General features: G+C 33.8%; 1 protein-coding gene across 1 annotated transcript in view; it reads right to left on the bottom strand.

Annotated features, from left to right (window-relative positions):
• LOC118197406 (uncharacterized) overlaps positions 1 to 20,768 on the bottom strand; it is a 103,056-nt gene that overhangs the window by 50,360 nt on the left and 31,928 nt on the right. Inside the window, exon 2 of the mRNA XM_035368914.2 lies at positions 7,114 to 9,967. Within this exon, the coding sequence (XP_035224805.2) occupies positions 7,114 to 9,967 (2,854 nt within the window). The remainder of the gene's footprint in view (positions 1 to 7,113; positions 9,968 to 20,768) is intronic.

The following is a 20,768-nucleotide window of genomic DNA, read 5'->3' as shown; positions in this document are numbered from 1 at the left end:
AACGTAAGAATGATGACCATTACCTCATAGCACAAACTCAAGGTAGATAATATACAGTGCGATGCTTAGAAGCACAGCATCAGTCTACTACTGTCATTTAGCACAATTATTCCTTTGACCAGTTATTTCTCTTTTCGTCCTAGGGCTTTTCTTATAATATACTAAGAAATATAACATGCACTTCTGTGTCAATTTAAGTGCTGATCGTTCGTATACGAAAATAAATGTTCTCTGGAACAACTTCCGGAGAGAAGAATGAAAGTCCATTTTAAAAAACAAAGGAGGAAACATTGACTCGTGGTCATCTTCCCAGGAAACGATCCTGAGGAATTGACGACTAAATGCAAGATTAGAATGCAATAAGTACAAGGAAAGTTTATATTTGAACTGGTTTAAGTTTACCATTGAGTATAGGTAAAAATAAAATCTTTTGCAGATTTTGAGCAAAAAAAGGATATTTTTTCATTTAAATTTATAAATTTTAAAATGAAAAACTATCTAAAAGATTAAACGTTTTTTAAGGTTAAGGTTAAATACGTACACGTTTCGTCCAGATCATACAGCCGATATAGGATTATACATAATTAATCGTTATACCCGTGAAGATTTATCGACAAACGTTTAACTCTCTTCAAGTATTCAAGTTCGTAATTTCAGTTATTGTACTCACAAATCAGGAATTAATAAACCTATTCGTATGTATTAAACATGTACGTATGCATATCTTACTGTATTCTTGTTCTTTTAAGCTAAATTATTAATTTTAGTATTAAAGCCATATAATTACCTGGAATGAAATAAAGTTTGTAGAGAGATTAGGTATTTCTTGGAAGCAGGAAAGATGAAAAATTAACAAAGCCTCCTCCGGGAATCGAACCACGGACCTCTGGAATACCGGCACAGAGTGCAGACGACTACACCACGAAAGATCGTCAATGTGGTGGGAGAAATACCTTATAAGTTATCTATTGAGTATTCTAAAGAAGGCGAAAGCACATTTTATACTTTCAAGAATGATGACAGTTAAACCTGCGATACGAATCCTATCAAATACAATTAACCCATAACCATTCCTAAAGCAAAATGAGATAAAAAATTATTCTATGCTTAGTTTAAGAAGCTTTCTAGTTTACAAATTTTTTAAAGGAGGGCATTTTTTAAAGGAGTATGAAACTATTTTACTGTTTCTATTGAAATTTCTCATTGATTTTCGCTGAGAAAACTAAAAATTTGAACGAAATCTTGTATAGAATATTACCCTTTTAAGTTAACATATATTTACTTCTAACAATGATACCTTTTGGACACCCGCATTTCTTTGGACGCTGTTAAGCGTAACTCATTTTCACCCTGCATTCTCTCTCAACAGTGTGCTTTCAAGCGGAACTAACATTCTTCGTCACTTTCAGGATCATTCTCTCTCTCTCTCTACAAATTTCTTTTTTATATGCAGAAATAAAATATCTTAACTATCCTGAAACATTGTAAACTTGTTACCGCATTGCGTGTTTTCTCAGCAAAGGTCAATAAACACTTGCTACCGACTTTGTGACAAATTCTTCCTGTAACAAGTCACCACGACTGTCACGCACCGAAATCATTTGTAAACCGGCCGTATATTTCTTCACAAATTTCAGGAAGAGAAGATGATTATAAAATGATGCTTATTCAATGCAAGAATAACTCTGTTATCAATTAAAGAACACCTTTTATTTACTCGTATACTATACTTTTCCCATTCATATAAATTTATGAGTACTTCAGTAAGTATGAAGCAAATAAAAGTAGTCATTCACTGAAGTAAATCTGGTATATGACATAAAGCAAAAAAAAAAAAAAAAAAAAAAAAAAAATCAGTGATTCGCTAGGAACACAGGACAGCATTGTGGAATTTCAGATAATTTTTGTAATGCCGATAAAAACTAGAAGGATAATTGGATAACGAAGGATCACGAATGAAATGTGAAAATATACGAAAATCTTACAACCAACGGACATATGTATCAGTACTAGTGTGATTAATAGCAGCAGTTGTAAATAATAACAAAAGTTATTAGGATATAAACCGCATTAAAAGTAATCATGTTAATCAAATTTACTCAAAGCCTATTAAAACTGAATACTGATTTGCAACTATCTGATTTGGATTTGCTACTATTTTGTTATTATTGATTATTAATATATAATACAGTCCAAATAAAGGTTAGAGAGCTTTTTAATAAGCGCTATTACGTTCATTGAACTGATTAAAAATAAGAAATAGGAAACACTAACATGTTTTAATGGTCTAATAATACCTTTGCCTGCGAAAAGAGAGTATCGGAACGAAAGAGATAGTTATGCATAAAATTAAATCTGTTTTCTGAATTATTTAAAACTAAGTATTCAAATAAAATTATTTATATTGGCTTTATGTATCATTGTATCAAGCTGTAACTGAGCTGATATAGGATAATTTATTGTTTCAATGTGTGTACGTAATGTATTTGAGAGTATCTTTATTTTATGTGTAAATGCATTATTAAAATGCATGTACATAACCTATTTCAGAGCACTTTATTCTATGTCTAACAATGTACTAATGTAATGTGTGAAAGGTGTAATGTTTCTTTATTTAATGCATTGATGTTACGTTACGAATTTACGTGCAATGTCTCCTATCATACTATTGTGAACTAAGTATAAAAACCTCCCACTATTCCCTAGACTTAGTACGATGTAATATATTTAGCAATATAATTTATATGTAATGCAGGGTGAAAAATCATATTGCAATGTGCAATGGATATATGTAGTGTGTTTAGGCAACGTACAATACCTGCCAATTACAGTAATGCGAGCACTCTTCTCCTGCAGTGTATGAATACCATATTGTACATGCAAATTGCTAATGTTTTTAATATAAAATGTCGTAATGTAATAAACAGTGTTGGGAATGCAATGTAATATTTTCATGTTATATTAGAAAATCAGGAATGTCTGTAGGATTTAAGTCTCTATTGCTGTGATGGGAACTATGATGCGTATATCAATGGAACTATGAAGCGTATATCAATGGAACTATGAAGCGTATATCAATGGAACTATGAAGCGTATATCAATGGAACTATGAAGCGTATATCAATGGAACTATGATGCGTATATCAAGTCATTATTCAAGACATTGCAAGCTATAGTATGCAGCATTAACACCTAACGCTTTTATGCAATGTACCATTCTATGCTTCAGTGTGTTTTGAGTAATGTTAACTTATAGCTGTAGATGACATTATTCTTATTATATTTTAATTTTACAAGTTTTATTAATTGTATGACTTCAATATTATTGATCGTAAAAATGCATGGAAATTATTAAAAAAACCTTTTATCACTTCTGATAATGTGAATTAATCTCAAAGCTCGAAAAATATTTTAATTAGCCTTTAAAGAAATTTTTGAACATACAAATACATTTAGTTACAAATGAAATAACTTTAATACTATGATGTGTAATATAAGAGGATTTATTGGTGTATTTTCAAATTATGGGCCTTTTTACTCTTATCTATGAGTTTGAAATGAAAAAGTCTATATATAGTGTCTCGCTCTCATCACTGAGCTGCGATAATCCTAATTTACCACATCCTACTACTAACTGATGTAATGTGCAATAATATGGAGCTATACAAATAATATCTAGCAATGGTATACTGTGCAAAACTCTTCCCTGTTGTTGGTATGATACGTGCATTGTCTACTTCAGGCAATGCAGCTGGTTTGTATCTAGTTAAGTTATAAAGAATTCAGAAATTAAGGAGAGGACAATGTTGAAAAATTTACCTAGCTCGAGCGAAGAGGAACACCATACCATCGGGGTGTGCTGAAGTGAAAAATTAATTGTGGCGCCATAAGAGTGAACGAGTGAATGTTTTAATTTCTCACCAAGATTCCTACAAATCAAATAAGCACTTGTTGGCTAGAAAGATGATACGAAGTAAAAATGTGTACTATTACCATTATTACTATTCTGATACCAGTAATAAACAGAGCGCCATCACCTCTAATTTTCAAATCTGCAGTTTTTGATAGATTAGCGATTTCGCTATATATTTGAAACTTACTTTGAATAGTTGCATTACTGTTCCATGGAATTTCGTGAAAAAAAATTCTTATTTATTACTCAGCTAGACTTGCTGCTTAACCTAAATTGAAGCAAAATTAAAATTTTTTAGGAATTTTTTCAGAGCGTTATATCTCAGAATTTAAAAAAAAAAAAAAAAAAAAAAAAAAAAATTCTTAATAAAGTATTGAAGATATTTTAAAGGCGAAACTAAATTTTAACTAATTATTCGAAATCAGAATTCCGCGCCATATGACCCCGAGCTTCATTCGATGTGCTACGTAGCTCCTGTAACTGAACTCTAGCACTTATGATTCATGGACTGCCTTCTGAAAATAATTATTCTTATAGGCCTCATTTATTATTTATTCTATTGCAATGTATTTTGTTTACTGCACTTTTGGATGAATTTATAAGGTATTTCTCCCACTTTCCTAGCGAGCCTTCGTGGTGTAGTGGTTCTGCACACTGAGCCGGTATTTCAGAGGTCCGTGGTTCGATTCCCGGCGAAGGCGGTTGCATATTTTTCATCTCTCTGGCTTCCAAAAAAAATCCTAATGTCTCTACAGTGGCGCCCGAACTAAAAGGGTTGGGGATGATTCTCCGCACCCAGGATTTGGCGACTAGGTTCCCTAAAACCCTAGTCGCCCTCTAAAAAGGGGAGTATATAAGGTATTTCTCCCACTTTCCTAGCGAGCCTTCGTGGTGTAGTGGTTCTGCACACTGAACCGGTATTTCAGAGGTCCGTGGTTCGATTCCCGGCGAAGGCGGTTGCATATTTTTCATCTCTCTGGCTTCCAAAAAAAATCCTAATGTCTCTACAAATTCAATCCGAATCGCTTGCTTTGATATGCTCTCATCAGTACTGTTATCCAAGTTTAATCTTCATAGCGATTAGGACTGTAAAGCTCTTTTATGTATCAATTACTCACCCTACATTCATCCTATCTGTCCTCCTAGACTCGTTGTCCATGTAATCACTCTACTTCAAGAACCTACTGAAGCAAACACATTTGGAAAACAACATTAATTTAGCATGCTAATCCCGGCGACTAGCGGAACCTGGGTTTTCCACGTGAGGTTTCTCCTGACCGGAGTCAGGCTCACCAGCGGCCGAGCAGTCACTGAACACTGGTAGTTCGGTCCGGGGTTCGAATCCTGGCGAATGGGCTGGCTGCATGGGCATTTTCGTAGTTTTCCCCATGCGTAACATGTATACGAACCAAGTTCCCTTAGAAAGTGCTCTACGAAGGCATCTCTTCCCTTAAGCAGATAGTCTTCGTGTGTTTTGCGGCAATAAACTAAACCAAACCTAGCTGGGCTCACTTGAGGTGCTAGTAATAGTGTGATAAAAATTCACGCTGGTATCAGCCTAAAGCTACTATCAGAGTGTGAAAGGAGATAGGGTACGGAAGAAAGAGGTTGATAATTATGTATTCCATTGAACAATATGCCTTTATGGTACTGGAATACCAGGGGTTAGATCACTGTCCTTCTGGCAACAAGGCGTAGTTTTCAAACACGACTGAATGTTCCCAAAGGACCCGATGTGAAAATCATTCACAAGCTCTTCGGTAAATGTCGAACGGACATGCAGCGTAGCGGCTGATCTGGTAGGGTGTTTTGGTCGCTGTCAAACTGTAGTTACTCCTAAAAATGTCGCCACTGTTTCTGGAATTATTCAGCAAAATCCAAGGAAATCAGTCCAAAGATTTCCAGCAGAGACTGGCTTAAAGCGTTTCAGCACGCAGAAAATACTGAGAAACAGGCTAGACATGTTTCCATTCAAAATCCAAAGTTACCAGACGCCAGCGTATAGCTTCATCTGTTGGCAGCTTTTAAAACTATTATTTCGAAATTTCTCTGTAACAGTCTTACAACTTTCACAATGAATATACCACTTGTTGTATTCCTCTATTGATCTTTGTTTTCGAGATTAGGAATTTTGAACTCAGGGACTCCTTTTTTGGACATCCTGTATATAGACTGTGAAAAGAAACAGTATAGATGGGCATTGCGAGTATTCTTAATACAGAAGAAAATGGTGTTGGGATGAGGAAAGAAATCTTCGTTGAATCTCAATGAATTATAACATCAATTTTCTTCTGATGCGAAATAAAAATCAATGTGAGTACTTTCGAAAACTGGGGGAATGTACATAGTATGAAAAGATGGCATGAGTTACTCTTACATTTTCCCATTTCAACCTCTCATCTATTGCAAGCTTTTGTTTCATATTACATTGTATTCCTATAAAATTTAACATTCATAGAGATATAAATATTAGAAATATTTCAAGACTGTCTCGCGTTCTCGCTACCTGTAAAATAATTCACAGTGTTAACAGAAAACGTTTTTACTGTATAACGTTTTGCCAGAATTTGACGGTACACTAAACCCCAATGATATTTCATTAAAAGTTAAAGGCAAAATTAATAATTGTTTGAACACGAAACCAATGAATAGAGCAGAACACATACTGTTGGTAAGGTTAATTTTTCCCTCCTTACCGCGTGCCTTCGTGGTGTACTTGAAAGCACGTCTGTCCAGCAATCAGGCGGTTTGGAGTTCGAATCCGGCGAGAACATTGCACGTTTTTCATGTTTCCTGCTTCGACAAATCTAGTGACTCTAGAGTGGCGTCCGAACTAAAATGGATGGAGGATAATTCGTCTTCACCAGTATTTGGGGTTTAGGTCCTCACCTCTCCACTAGCCTTTTAAATGTAAGAGAATGTAAGGTACTTCTTCCCTTTTTACCTTGTTGTGTAATTGGAACCCTTTGGGGTGTAACTGGAAACACGTCCGGCTAGGAAGCAGTTCGAATCCCAGAGAGCGCATTTCCCATTTTTTTCCTGTTTCTTGCTTCGAAAACTTAATGACTCTATAGATTATTACAGAGATATTATATTATTATTGTGATATATTAGATTCTCTTTCTAACGTGTCTTCCCCAATTAAAAAAAAAAACAAAGCTCCTATCTGGGCGACAAACACACAAATAGACACTACATACCTGATCGTGTTTGGTCTCGGTCGTGGTTGCCCTCGAATGATAGGTGTTAGACTTGGTTTTATGGAAGCTGTAGCTTGAATTGGTCTTTCTCTGGAATTGTCATTAATGTCAATCCTAGGACGCTGACCTTGAATTCCAGAAGAAGGAAATGCTCCTGGATAATATGTAGGTGATATCCATGGCCAATCTTGACCGACAGGATTGATAGCACCTACAAACGGGTGAACTCCTTCCATGTCTACAGGTACCACAAATGGCCGTCCTAAAGGTAGTTGCACGCTTGGTTGTAATGGTGCAGATATGCTAGACCGTGTTGGGAAGAAAGAACTTAATGTTGAAGTTGCTTCGTACAAGGGTAGGAAAGAATCATTTTTACTTGTCGCAGTGTTTATTATTGCATAGTAAGTTGATGACACATGTGATATATCATCATCTATCTTTAAACTTTGAGTTCTTTCCCTTATATAGGAATTGCTTAATTCGTGTGTAAACATCTGAGATGAAATTTGGCTTTTGATATTGAATTCGGAAGTAGATGGAGCGTGACTAATGTTATTTCCTTCTGTAAATGACACATCCTTCGAAGACTCCTGTAAGGCAAGTTTATTTTGCGTAATTGTTTGGGATACTATGAGTTCTTTCCCATCATTAGTGGAGGTAGATAACCTTGGAAGCTCCGAGCTTGATGACTCTGACTGAATGGATGTTGATTTACTCTGTGTTGTTGGAATTTCAGAGTTTTGTATCTCGTTTAATGAGTTGCCTACAGTGAGATCAAACATTACTGGCTCCACTATGATAGATACATCATTATTAGAAATAGTTGAACCTGGGGACTGACTAGCACTTATGGACACTGGCTTGAATTTCATTGATGGCCTCTCAAATATAGGTACCCAATCCGTTATTGGCCCAACAGGTACATGATCTGTTTCGAAAGATAAATTTTGGGCGTTTAAAGTTTGTATGCTTCCTTGTGGGAGCATTTCATCTGTATCAGAAATTTCGGAAGGTTTCGAAAGGAAATCGGTTAAAGTTTTAAAAGGCACGGGTGTCTTTTGACTTGTTGCATCAGTAAGTACTTCAAATGTTTTAGTGGGTGAAATTTTTGCAGCTGAATTTGAATTTGTATCTGTTGTTGGCATATATGCATTCGGCTGAAATTTAGAAGAAGGAGAAGAAACAACAAATACTACTGAAGAATCAGCAGCATCGGAAAAAATGAAATGGGAATACGTGTTTTCACCACCGATTTTCTCATTCTGCAGTTTAGAAACTTCCGTGAGAATGGGCAAAACTACTTTCTCATTCTCGTTTACTGCAGGTAATTTTGAATGAACGTGTTTGTTTTCTGACGTAAATATTTCTCCAATAAATGGTACATGCCCCTGTTTACTCGGAGTTAATTTTGTCACTGGTTTGTAGAAATGAATAACAGATACAGCAGTTGGAGTTATTCCACCTGCTTTAGTAGATGGTCGAATATGATGGGATCCTCCTGCCAATGAAGGTAAAATATTACTTGGTAATGGCTGTGTTGCTACATTAACGTGATTATGAGGCTGTGAAAAGACAACTACCGTTCGACTGAATGGAATAGATTTTATAGGACCTCTGTTGTTTATTCTTGTTGAAGGTACAGGAACTATCTGTTGTGGGCGAGTCGATATAATATTAGGTGCAGGTCGAACAAGCTGCACATTACCTGCTAAAAGGTGAATAATACCACTGATGATATCGTCGATTTCACGGTCTTCCTTTCTAGAACTCTTATTTTTTAGCAAATCTGTATCTTCAACGATTTCGTGAAACTCTGCTGTGTTAGACAACTTAGATGCAATACTTTCAGATTTCGATGATGATACAGATGTTTGAAAAATTTCCTGTAGACTATCTGAATGAAATAATTTATCAATAGTGTTTTTATTTTGAGAATTATTTTTTTGTAATGGAGTAGTGTATGAGGCTTCAGGTTCTTCTGATATGCTATTAGTAAATGGAATGGGATGTGATTCAACCATTAAACTGCTCGAAATTGAAGAAGGGACAACCTCTATGCTTTTGTTGTCCTTTAAGTATTCACTTCTTTCTTGGTTGGAATCTGTCACTGGTTTTTCTGATGTTGATGCTTGAGATAAAATTGTCATATCTGGTGTCTTATATTGAACTAAACTAAGTGGTTTTTTGCTGAATGTTCGAATTTCATCCACAGAAAATGAAAGTAATGAATTCTCTGAATCTGCTGATAAGAAACTATGGATTTCAGTTACTGGATCTTTTTCACTTGAAAATTCATTTCGTGCACTGCTATGATGTTCCTTTAGATGACTATGTGTTTGAGTTTCAAATGAACTATATATATGCGTTTGTATTGTTTTTGAAGATGGAATAACTGAATAAGAGTTCACCTCAGTAGCTGCAGGCCTTTCAATCAGATTTGAGTCTTCTAATAAATAAAATGAATTTTCTAATAAATATGATGAATCTCTAAATAAATAAGATGAATCGTCTAACAAATAGGATGAGGATATTTCAATCTTAGTACTTGACATGAGAAATGAATTTTTATTAGATGGAGCTTTTTCGATCAGAAATTCTCCGGTATTGTTGATTTGTAAATCGTGATCATTTGTGGAAACTGATGTGCTTAAGTATGGCGTACTCATGATAGGAAAGGAAATGTAGTGGGAATTAGCATTGAACTCTGATGAAATGTCACTTGCTTCTAATTCTGGTGCCGGTGCTGGTTGTGTAGCTTCTGTCCTGTGAGACATCATTTTACTGTTGTCCCGCGTTGCCTTGGATTCTTTATCTCTCATTAGCGTAGATACATTTTTTGTGTAAGTTTCTAGCCCTGAAAAAGAAAATGTAGATTAATAAGCGATAATTTTAATACTCAGAATTGACAGTTTGGAATACAGTAATAAAACTTATAAATAAGTAATGTGATAATCTAAATTTTACGATAAATCAAGATCACTACACTTATACCGTATCTTCTCTGTATTTAATATTACAATATAATTACATTTTAGAAACAAAATGTGCCATTACAAAGTACTGTAAGACGTAATAATTTGGAATAAGAATTTTTAAATTTGATGCTTTTAAGTTATCGAGTGTGTGAATTTTTTTAAATATTCCTTTTAGTCAACATATAACGCATTTCAAAGTTCAAAGTTTTTAAATGTTTGACTGTTAACATTCTAATAGCAACAGTATAAACTTTGAAGCAGCACTATTTAATAATATACTGCATAATTTCAAGTATTAATTACAAAAAACTTGTAACAAGGTTTCCGAAACTTATTGCTCTAAAATTATTCGCTATGAATTCTTGAACTATTACTTCTCATCGACATGTAATGCATCAAAAAATTTTTAGAATTTGATTATTTATATACTAATAGCAACGCTATAATCTTTCCCATAACACTTTAATAATATGCTTTATTATATTCGAGTAATTATATTAATTTTATCCAAAAATTAATTTTCGTAGCAATTGTTATTTCTTACTACATATAACTCGAATCTTCTCTCTCCACAGATCAAACTTCTATTTCATTCTCCAATAACACTTTAATTCTCATTTATTTACAGTAAAAATACTCTTAGCATAGAATCTACTACATTCCTATACAATCAGATTTCAAAAAATGATTTCTCTTTCGTTTTTGCTATGATTTCGGGTATATTCGGGATGTCATTTACCACTATGAGATCGTTCTTTTGACTTAAGATCAAATAAACTTAGGCCTGTTAGCAAAAGATGCTTTGAATCAACAAGTACACCTGGTATAAAAATCTTCTTTTTAAGCGAATTCTAGGAAAGAGATGTAATGTTCACAGAATTTACTCTTTACAGAAACATAAAAGGATACAAAATGCAGAATCCAAAGAAAAAAAAAAGTCTTAACGCTTTTCTTATTTTAAAATGTAAGATGTCCTCACTGTCCACATAGGTTTGTCTCTTTTTCCACATAGGTCTTTTTATTTTATTTTGCTAGGAAAACTTACAGCCGTTTAGAGAAATTTAGGTAAATTATCGGAGTTAATTCTAGTCGAGTGAAAAAAGGGAAATAGTTGATTGCAAAGTTTGTCAGCGTATCAATTTACTATGACTCGATGTCCAACTATGCAGCTGCGAGCAATAATTTCCAATTACAAATGATGGATTATAAATCGTTAAAAAAAATTATTAAATTTAAAAACACAAAGATTTTGACTTATTAATTTGCACATTTTGACCTCAATAAGAATATGCAGTTTCTTATCAATTAATGTCATTTTTTACTAATGTCCTTAATTCGAAATTTTGGTTTTCTAGTTTTATTATTCACTGCATTCTAGTGTTTGATATTGCTTGCATCATTCCATTTTACGAAATTTGTTCAGAGACACATTTCAAGACTTTTATAATTTTTTAATTTTTCTTCGCACTAAACCCTTTCTTCTAATCCCCCAGATGGTACAGTGGTTAGGAGAGCCCACTGCGGTACCAAAGGGCCCCGGTTCAAATCTGGGAGAAGGCATGGTTGTAACTGTCCGTCCTTTCATAGCAGACAGCTGTGGCCGGCTATTAAGTGTCTCCACAGTAAAATGACGACCACTTCTGGCTTTAGGAGTGGTTAGTGCTGAATAGGCAAGTGCCCACCAATCGATAAAACATTTGTTTTTCTATGCCTACATTAATTTCGTTTTATAATTTGCTGTATTTAAATTTAAACCAAGCACTATTTTCGATTTTGTCCTGTCAGGATTTGAGCTCCTACTGCACAATTTAATTTGCTTTTTCTAATTAAAACAATTCTAAATATTAAATTTTTTAATTCTGCATTTGTTAATTCAGAAACAAGCCAATTTTCTCTTATATTTCTCGCGACACTAATCTCCTGATAAATAGGTTCCGGGAAATGTAATATCCATATTTGTTTAGATACAAAAACTTGAAAAAAAATTTTTTGTTTTTGTTTTTATTTTGCATTTTTTGAGATTGTAAACTGATTATTTGTTTGTTTGAGTTTCGTGCTTGCTCAGCTTTAGTTAATCTGGTGTTTCTGAAATCACTCTCTTTGATTTTGTTTGTAATTTTTAATTTTAATTTATTACATGATTATTTTTAGGGATTTTTTCACTTGTGTTAGATTTGTGCAGAAATTCTTTGTCCTTTTTTTGAATTTTTTTGCGCATTTGTTTACTAATTCATTTTGGTTTTACTTTGCCATAACTGAGTACATGATAGTTGAATTGGCTTAGATTTTGGCTTAATTTTTAATTATTGCCACTAAATTACTGCATCTTTTAGGCGTAATTTAGTTTCAAGTATTATTTTAGATCAACACCACTTAAATAAAAGAAAAAATAACTTGAGGATAAAATGTATCCCGCCGTGAGAAAAGGGAAAAACGAAACAATAAAGGTTTAAGGCTATTGATCTGCTAATTTAAGTGAACAGCAATGAAACTAATCTGGTCGAATCATAAAACAAATTCTCGAACAGCAATATTTCGGCAAATTCTAATTTAAGGAAGAAAAGAGTGAAAAATAAGTTCCAGTATTTGAACTGTTACTCAGCAATAAAATACAAAATTTCGGATATGCAAATAACCGTTTCGAACGACTATTTGGGTATATTGCTATCATACCCAAATGAGTATTCTAAGTACTGCCATACGAATTTTCTAATTCTGCGGTACAAATTTATTCTCTCATCTTAATAGGCTGGTTGGTGTATTAATTACCGTGAATGGCTCCAGGCTATTTGTCTAAGGGAAGAAATGCCTCCATTGAAAATTTTCCAAGGAAACTTAATTAGTATGCATTTATGTTACACGCTGAAAATGTATCGGCTGAGAAATATGACAGTTACATGGGACAAAAAGCCCCATCCAACTGCTGTAACCGAGTTTGGCTAAAACTACAGGTTTAAAAGTTGCTTTCAACATCATTTCGCTTTTATGAAAAATTTGCATTAGAACTTGGTTCCTCTAATCGAAAGAACTCTCAAGCTGATTTTCGCTGTTAACAAAACATAATAAATAACATTCGCCATTTTTATTTTTATTTATTTAATTATTTATTTTGTATTGATTGATGAAAAGTAGGATTTGAATTTTGAAAAGACACATATGTTCACAACAGTTCTACAAAAGATTTTGATTGCCTTTGAAGAATTGTTTTTTACAAAAATGAGTGAACATTCACTATTTTATCAAGCTTTAAGCACTACAACAAATCACACGCAGATCATAAATTTTGACATCGATTTGAGCAGATAAGAAGAAATTGCAGACATTAGTAATTTGATAGCCCTGGTGTTTTTATACAATGATGAGATGTTAACAGTTAATTCTCTTCCACTTCACAACCCGGTCTCCTGCGCTTCCCATGAACGAAGCCTCCAGCGATTTATCCTAACACACTGTTCTTCCTCAGGACTACTACTACCTTTGATTCTCCCTGCGTATTCCCCCACCCCGAGCATGAGACGTGAAAAGACACTGTACGTACGTTACTTCTACTTTTATATAAGCTGCGTATTTATTACATTATCCATGTTTTCGTTTTATCAATGCTACTTATCTTAATGCTAGTTCGATTAGCTTATTCGCATTATGCCTTTTTGGTATATGAAAAGTTTCATAGGAAAGTTCTGTTTTTGTACATTGGGGGACGGTTGCGGTTGTTTTCTGTGGCTGTATCCACTCATACTGCCAGTCTTTCTTAGTCGCATACAGTAATCTACGAGCTTGAAAATGATTACTTTTAAAAATAATTCATATTTGAAACTGACTTGGGATTTGTACCGTAACTTCTAGACAGTCTATTAATTGAATTCTAAAAATTAAATTTAGTTCATACTTAATGTCCGAAATTAAATATAGTCCATATTTATCACAGTATTGATTGTTCTGTACTATTAAGTTGAAGTAATAAAGAAGAATTTTCACAGAAGCACTAGCACATAAAAGCCTTAATTTTTTAACATGACTGTGAAATTTTAAAACATGCATTTCAATCAGTCTGATCAGCACGTATAGTGGTGGGCATTAAATGAAGGCGCATCATGCATTTTCTGAAAAAAAAGGGGGGGAAATGGTGAAATTCATCATTTTTAGCAAAACATTAAGAAAATAGTAAGCTTTAGAATATTATAAAAATAACTGCAAAATGTTAAATCAAAACTCAAATTAATAAATTTACAAAAATAAATAGAGCGTTTCAACCCATTAAAATTAAAAACAAAAGTGAAAGCAGAGTATTGAGTTTAATGCAAAATAAGTTGGATTGTATCATTCTGTATATACCCATAACGGTGCTAATATACAGGTTATAGTTTTATTTACCTAAAGCAGCTCTGAAAGCTTGGCTATTTCTCCTTAGTTCGTCGAAATTTTGAAATGGCTAGTAAGCATGTGGAAACTACATCTGATGAAAGAAATATATTCATCCGTTTATCATAATCAAAATAAACCACTCAAAGGAATACACAGTAAGAACTGTAACAAAAAAAAAAAAAAAAAAAAAAAGTCAAAACATCTAGTAACGTGATGTTTGCCCACCCGTCCTTATAAGCTGACTCGTAGAGAAGAGGTAAAAGTTGTAAATATCGTTAAAGTGAAACCAAAAATTTCTTGAAGGGCTGTCGTAACAACATTCAATGAAGACTTTAACAAAATAATTCGTCCAAAACCTATCCACAGAATTCTTCATCGGGCTGGTTAAAAATCTAGTGTAGCGAGAAGAATCAGCAAAACTAACCGAAAGAAAAGGCTAGCTTTTTCAAGGGAGCATTTGAATTAAGGTAGTGCATTTTGATCAGATGTATTGTTTAATTCTCATTAATTCGTTGATGTGGTAGGAATTTAGTTTGAAAACAACCGAAAATTGAGCTTCGAGAAAAGCATATTCAAACAACAGTAATGAATGGGAGCAAAGTGTATAATGGTATGGGGCTGCATGACGGGTGTAGGTGTCATCAATCTTCAATTCATTGATTACACCAAGGATCAGCACGTCTGTTTGAATATCCTTAAACGCAATCTTCCAACAAATCGACCAAAAGCTTCATTTATGGTACTACGTATACTTCCAATAAGACAATGATCTGTCCGGCCGGTGGTTGCTCTATAATATGACCCACACTCTCAATCATCCAGCTCAATTCTGTGAAAATCCTATCGAACATTTTTGGAAGGAATTTGACAATAGAGTAAGGAAACGTGATATACTGAATGTGGTCCACTAAGGAGGGGATAAAATTATAGAGACATTAGGTTATTCCGAAGCAGGAGAGATGAAAGATGAGCAATACCCTTGCCGGGACTCGAACCACGGGCCTCTCAAATACGCGCCGAGCGTGCTGACCATTACACCAGAAGGCATGCTAAGAAGGCGGGAGAAATAAATACCTTATAAAAAGGGAGAAATACCTTATTTCTTCTGAAACAACGAAAGCACTGGGGAATTCCATGCCAAATAAGCTCAAGGGCAGTTATCAGAAACACAGGATTTACTACAAAGTTATTCATTACATTTCATTCTGATATTTTCATCACAGTGCTTTCATTTTTGTCCTTCATATTGATGGGCTTAAAAGTGCTATTTGTTTTTGAAAGTTTATTAATTCAAATTTTAATTTAATATATCGCAGTTATCTTTATAGTATTCTAAAGATTATATAAAATATGTGTTTTGATAAAAGTAATGAATTTTAGAATTTTTTCCCCAGTCTTTTGAGAAAATGCAAAATGAGCCTTCACTTATGTCCAGCACTATATTTCTGCAATGTGATAGTTTTCATTTGCATTTTCTAGGCTAAATATTAAGCAGTGTAGTTATTATATAAAAGTGATTTTATAACCAGCACAAAAAAAGGGGGAGAGAGAGAGAGAAATCAATAAAAATATTTCGAGGGCGTAATTTCCCCTGATTTCGAAATCGCTGAATTAAATTTTAGAAATTAGTTTCATTTCGGAATAAATGACTCATATAAAAAACAAACCCACTTTTTTAAAGAATACAGGATATTTGTGAATTAACTGATACTTTGATTTCCATAGGCAGTATCTTACCAAGTATCTGAAAGATACCTTTCTGTTTACCTTTCTATTAGAGTTAGTCTAACTTTTCAATGAAGATTTCACTACTTTTTGTAGATAGGTTTTGTTTATCATCTCTAAAGCTTGTCAAAAAGCTTAGTTTATTTAATTACGGTAAAGCAATCGAGGGCTATCAGCTTAAAGGGGGATGCCTTCGTGGAGGAATTTCTGAGGGACACTTGGTCGTATACAAGCTACACACGGGGGAAAATACGAAAAGGCCCATTCAGCCATACCATTCTCCTGAATTCGAACACCGAACTGAATTACCAGCGACTTTACCATTCGGCCGCTGGTGGGAGCATGTCAAGAAGAAACTTTATTTATTCAGCCAGAAGTTTATTTTAGTTTTTTCAAGTACATTAAGAAAGATTTGGGATTGAGCTAATTCCCACTGAATGAAATGATATATTACTCAAGAACACAAATCTTGGTAGTGCAACACTGTTTATGCAAATAAACAATCAGAATTAAAAGAAAGGAATTAAGTTTAAGGACGAAGATCAAATTTATGATTGATATAAACATATTTACTACTGGTGCCTAAATGGTTAGATATGCTTGTAAAAGCGAAACACACAATTATTAGCAATTTATCCTAGTGTAACCATGGGCGTAAAAGGCATTAGTGTTATTGTTATGACTTTATCGCAGTTGTCTGACAGTGACATCGGAACATGCACACGAAATTCTTTGTGGCAAAGAGTGCAAGATTGTGCCTGTCGTTGATAAGAGTCTTGAGCAACATACAAGTGATAGTAAGATTTTGCTCAATTCCGTCCCCAATCTTAATGAACAGCACCCCGAGGGAACGGGTCTGAGTGACTCCCACTCCTCTTCTCCTACCAGCAACTTTTCGAGAGGACTTTTGGCTCGCCGCGTATTTAGAGTGCCCCTATGTCGTACAGACACTATGCATTTACACACATCCATGCCTTTTCCGGGATTCGAACACAAGCTCTTCGGAATGTCAGTTAGCGTCGCTGACCACTATCCCGGTTAGGCGGCGAGGCATTAATTTGCATGTAAATACCGAATGCAGAATTATTACTTAAAAATATCGATCTATGTTAACTAAACAATTTTGTGCTTTCTAAGATCTTGAAATCTCACTAATGATAGAAGATAATAATTTTAATGCTAGAGAGAACAACTATAGCTAAATAAATGAATTATAAAACCAAAATTAAATCTCACTTCATTCGCATTAAAAAATCTCTTAGATCTTTATATTATAATTTAGTGTTTAAAAAAAGAGTTCATATTTAATAATTTCAAAATTTTTTTATATAATAATCATACAAATTTTAAACATTCTTAAAGCTGTGGCAACCATTCTTCTATGAAATACGGGCTCGACAACAAACAAACAATAAAAATTTTGAAAAGAAAGAATAAATGTTAAAACGTCTTTTATTATCACAATAAAGCTGAAACGTTCATAAGATTTAGCAGTTCGATATATTATAAATTAAATATCATACAATATATAACGATCAGATACATCATTAAAAAATTTTAACAAAGATTTAAATTATAAAGAGGTGTGTTTACTGCTTTTAAATCCTTCTGTTTGTTAATCAAAGCAGACAGACTTTTGATAGATAAACTAATGATCTTACGCTTTGCCAAACGGTAACATTCTGAGAATCGCTGCGTTCGAGGGCACGTGGAAATTAGTCTTACGTTTCGAGCTGCGTCAATGATAAATTCGACTTCTAGACTCTCCCGTTCTACATCAGTCAGTTTCTGTCTGATGTTTTTTCAGTCTTTATTTTATTGGGATGTTGCTTACATTCTAACATAAAAAGGATAGACCTCCTTCTTTGACGTAAGGGGGGAGTAATTATTATATATGCAATTAGAATATTTTCCAGCTTATTGTTTACTTATTTTTAAGAAGTACATCATTAAATGTAATTCGTTCAGATCTGCATCTAAGAAAATTTAATATACTCGAATCTGTATTGGCTTACATTTCGATCATTTTTAAAAGAATAACTTATTTCGGAAATGCATTTAACAGAAAAGACTTATTTAGAATTTCAAACACATTCTTTTTCGCAATTATTTTTAACATTTGCTTTTCATGACGAGAACAAACAGAGGCTCAAAATTGATAAATATAATTTTGAAAACATATTTCTAGTATTAAGATGCTTTAGTATATTAATTTCGTTCATAAAATACAGCAAAGAGAAATATTTAAATAAACTGAGCTCAGTGCTGTTTCATTCTTTAGAAAATTTAAGTGACAAAGAGAATTTTAAGAAATGTGTACTACTTTTAGGTAGGTCACAGCAATAAGAATCTTTCTTATTTATTGCGAAAAAGAAGAAAAATTCCTTATTCGAAAAAAAGCACAAATTTTGAGTCAATCAAGATAGTTTTATTTGTTATTCAAATATGAAAATTAAAGAGATTAAACAGAAATTTAAATCCAGAACTTCAAGAATGGAAAAGTTATTAGAAGAAATAAAAATGCATCTTAGTGAGAAACTCTTAAGCGTTTGAGTTCAACGACAACAGTTCACACAAAGAATCCTACGCCCACATTCTTCACCTTCTTGGAACTAATCAAAGCATATCAATAAACAAGCCCATTCCAGCGAAATGTCAGCATGCATGATTCATTTCAGTAAACAAATCAGTAGAACTTTCATTTCCCTTTCTAAAAAAATTAGCAAAACAAAACAAGCAAAATGGTCACGAAACAAGCGAACTGAAACCAAAAATTGTCTAGTTTTGGCAGAATTTCTAAGTAATGTTTTTAACACCAAAGAATAATTGCGTTACTGGAATTATGTACGGCAGCTAGAGGTGGTTGTACTATTCTGTTTTCAGTAAAATCCTGTTAAGATTGCTAGGTAAAGGAAGCTTAAAGTGCTTCTTAAAAAAACTCATATATGTGATAAATATTAGAAACTAAACTAAGTTAGTTAAGAATATGAATTAATAATTTAATTAAGAAATGAAAAGAAAAGATCTAAAACATTCATCATTAGACATCTGCGAATGATATCGAGGAGATAACGAAATACGTATTAAATATTGTTAATCGATTACAATAATGATACAATATTTCAGTTTAGTATATTATAAATTACATAAATTAGCTGCATTATAAATTATGATAATATTACTGAAAATGTAATATAGACGCTAATTATTAAAAAGCGTGCTTTTAAAGCTCTCTGTTTGCTAAGCAGTATGAATTTTGATTTGAAAGACAAATGAAAGCAAACGTCACTTAGAATGGTAACATTGCTGGGAACTAAAAAGTTTTTAAGCTGCGTTTTGGTGGCAAATTAGCAATCTTATGCCTCTTGGACTTTTTACACTAGCTAGACTGCGTAGGCAATAAATACTCTTCAAGTGTAACTTGATGTAATGCAAAATATTCAAAAAAGAAAAGATTCCAAGCGTTCCAAAGATTCAAGAAACAGAAGATATTCCTAACTTCAAAATACACGTGTATTTAATGAAAATTCGTTTTTTCGTCAGTATGAAGCACATTGTAATTAACATGAACCTTCATATTTATTCCTAACTCAAAGTACTGCGCAAGCGCATACCAATATTGCTACCGAAGAAAACTGTTTAGTATTACTTTCGACGCATAATACACATCCCTAAAGCTTGTCAAATAGCTTAGTTTATTTAATTACGGTAAAGCACTCGCGGGCTATCAGCTTAAGGGGGGATGCCTTCGTGGAGGATTTTATGAGGGAAAATTGATCGTATACACGCTACACACGGGGAAAAACACGAAAACGCCCATTCAGGCATACCATTCTCCTGGACTCGAACCCCGGACTGAATTACCAACGACTTTACCATTCGGCCGCTGGTGGAAGCATGTCAAGAAGAAACTTTATTTATTCAGCCAGAAGTTTATTTTAGTTTCTTCAAGTATATTAAGAAAGATTTGGGAGTGAGCTAATTCCCACTCAATGAAATGATATATTACTCAAGAACAGATATCTTGGTAGTGCAACACTGTTTATGCAAATAAACAATCAGAATTAAAAGAAGGAAATTAAGTTTAAGGACGAAGATCAAATTTACGATTGCCATAAACATATTTACTATTGGTGCCTAAGTGGTTAGATATGCTTGTAAAAGTGAAACACACATTTATCAACAATTTTTCCTAGTGTAACCATGGCCGTAAGAGGCATTAGTGTTATTGTTATGACTTTATCTCAGTTGTCTGACAATGACATCGGAACAAGCCCACGAAATTCTTTGTGGCAAGGAGTGCAAGATTGTGAGTGTCGTTGATAAGAGCCTTGAGCACCATACAAGTGATAGTAAGATTTTGCTCAATTCCGTCCCCAATCTTAATGAACAGCAACCCGAGGGAACGGGTCTGAGTGACTCCCACTCCTCTCTCCTACCAGCAATTTTTCGAGAGGACTTCTGGCTCGCCGCGTATTTAGAGTGGCCCTATGTCGTACAGACACTATGCATTTACACACATCCATGCCTTTTCCGGGATTCGAACACAAGCTCTTCGGAATGTCAGTTAGCGTCGCTGACCACTATCCC

The sequence above is a fragment of the Stegodyphus dumicola genome, chromosome X1 (genome assembly GCF_044657685.1).
Source record: "Stegodyphus dumicola isolate Sdum_Otavi_A_Nest chromosome X1, ASM4465768v1".
Taxonomy (NCBI): domain Eukaryota; kingdom Metazoa; phylum Arthropoda; class Arachnida; order Araneae; family Eresidae; genus Stegodyphus; species Stegodyphus dumicola.
Note: the sequence above shows the minus strand (reverse complement) of the source record. Positions and strands in the feature narration are given on the sequence as shown.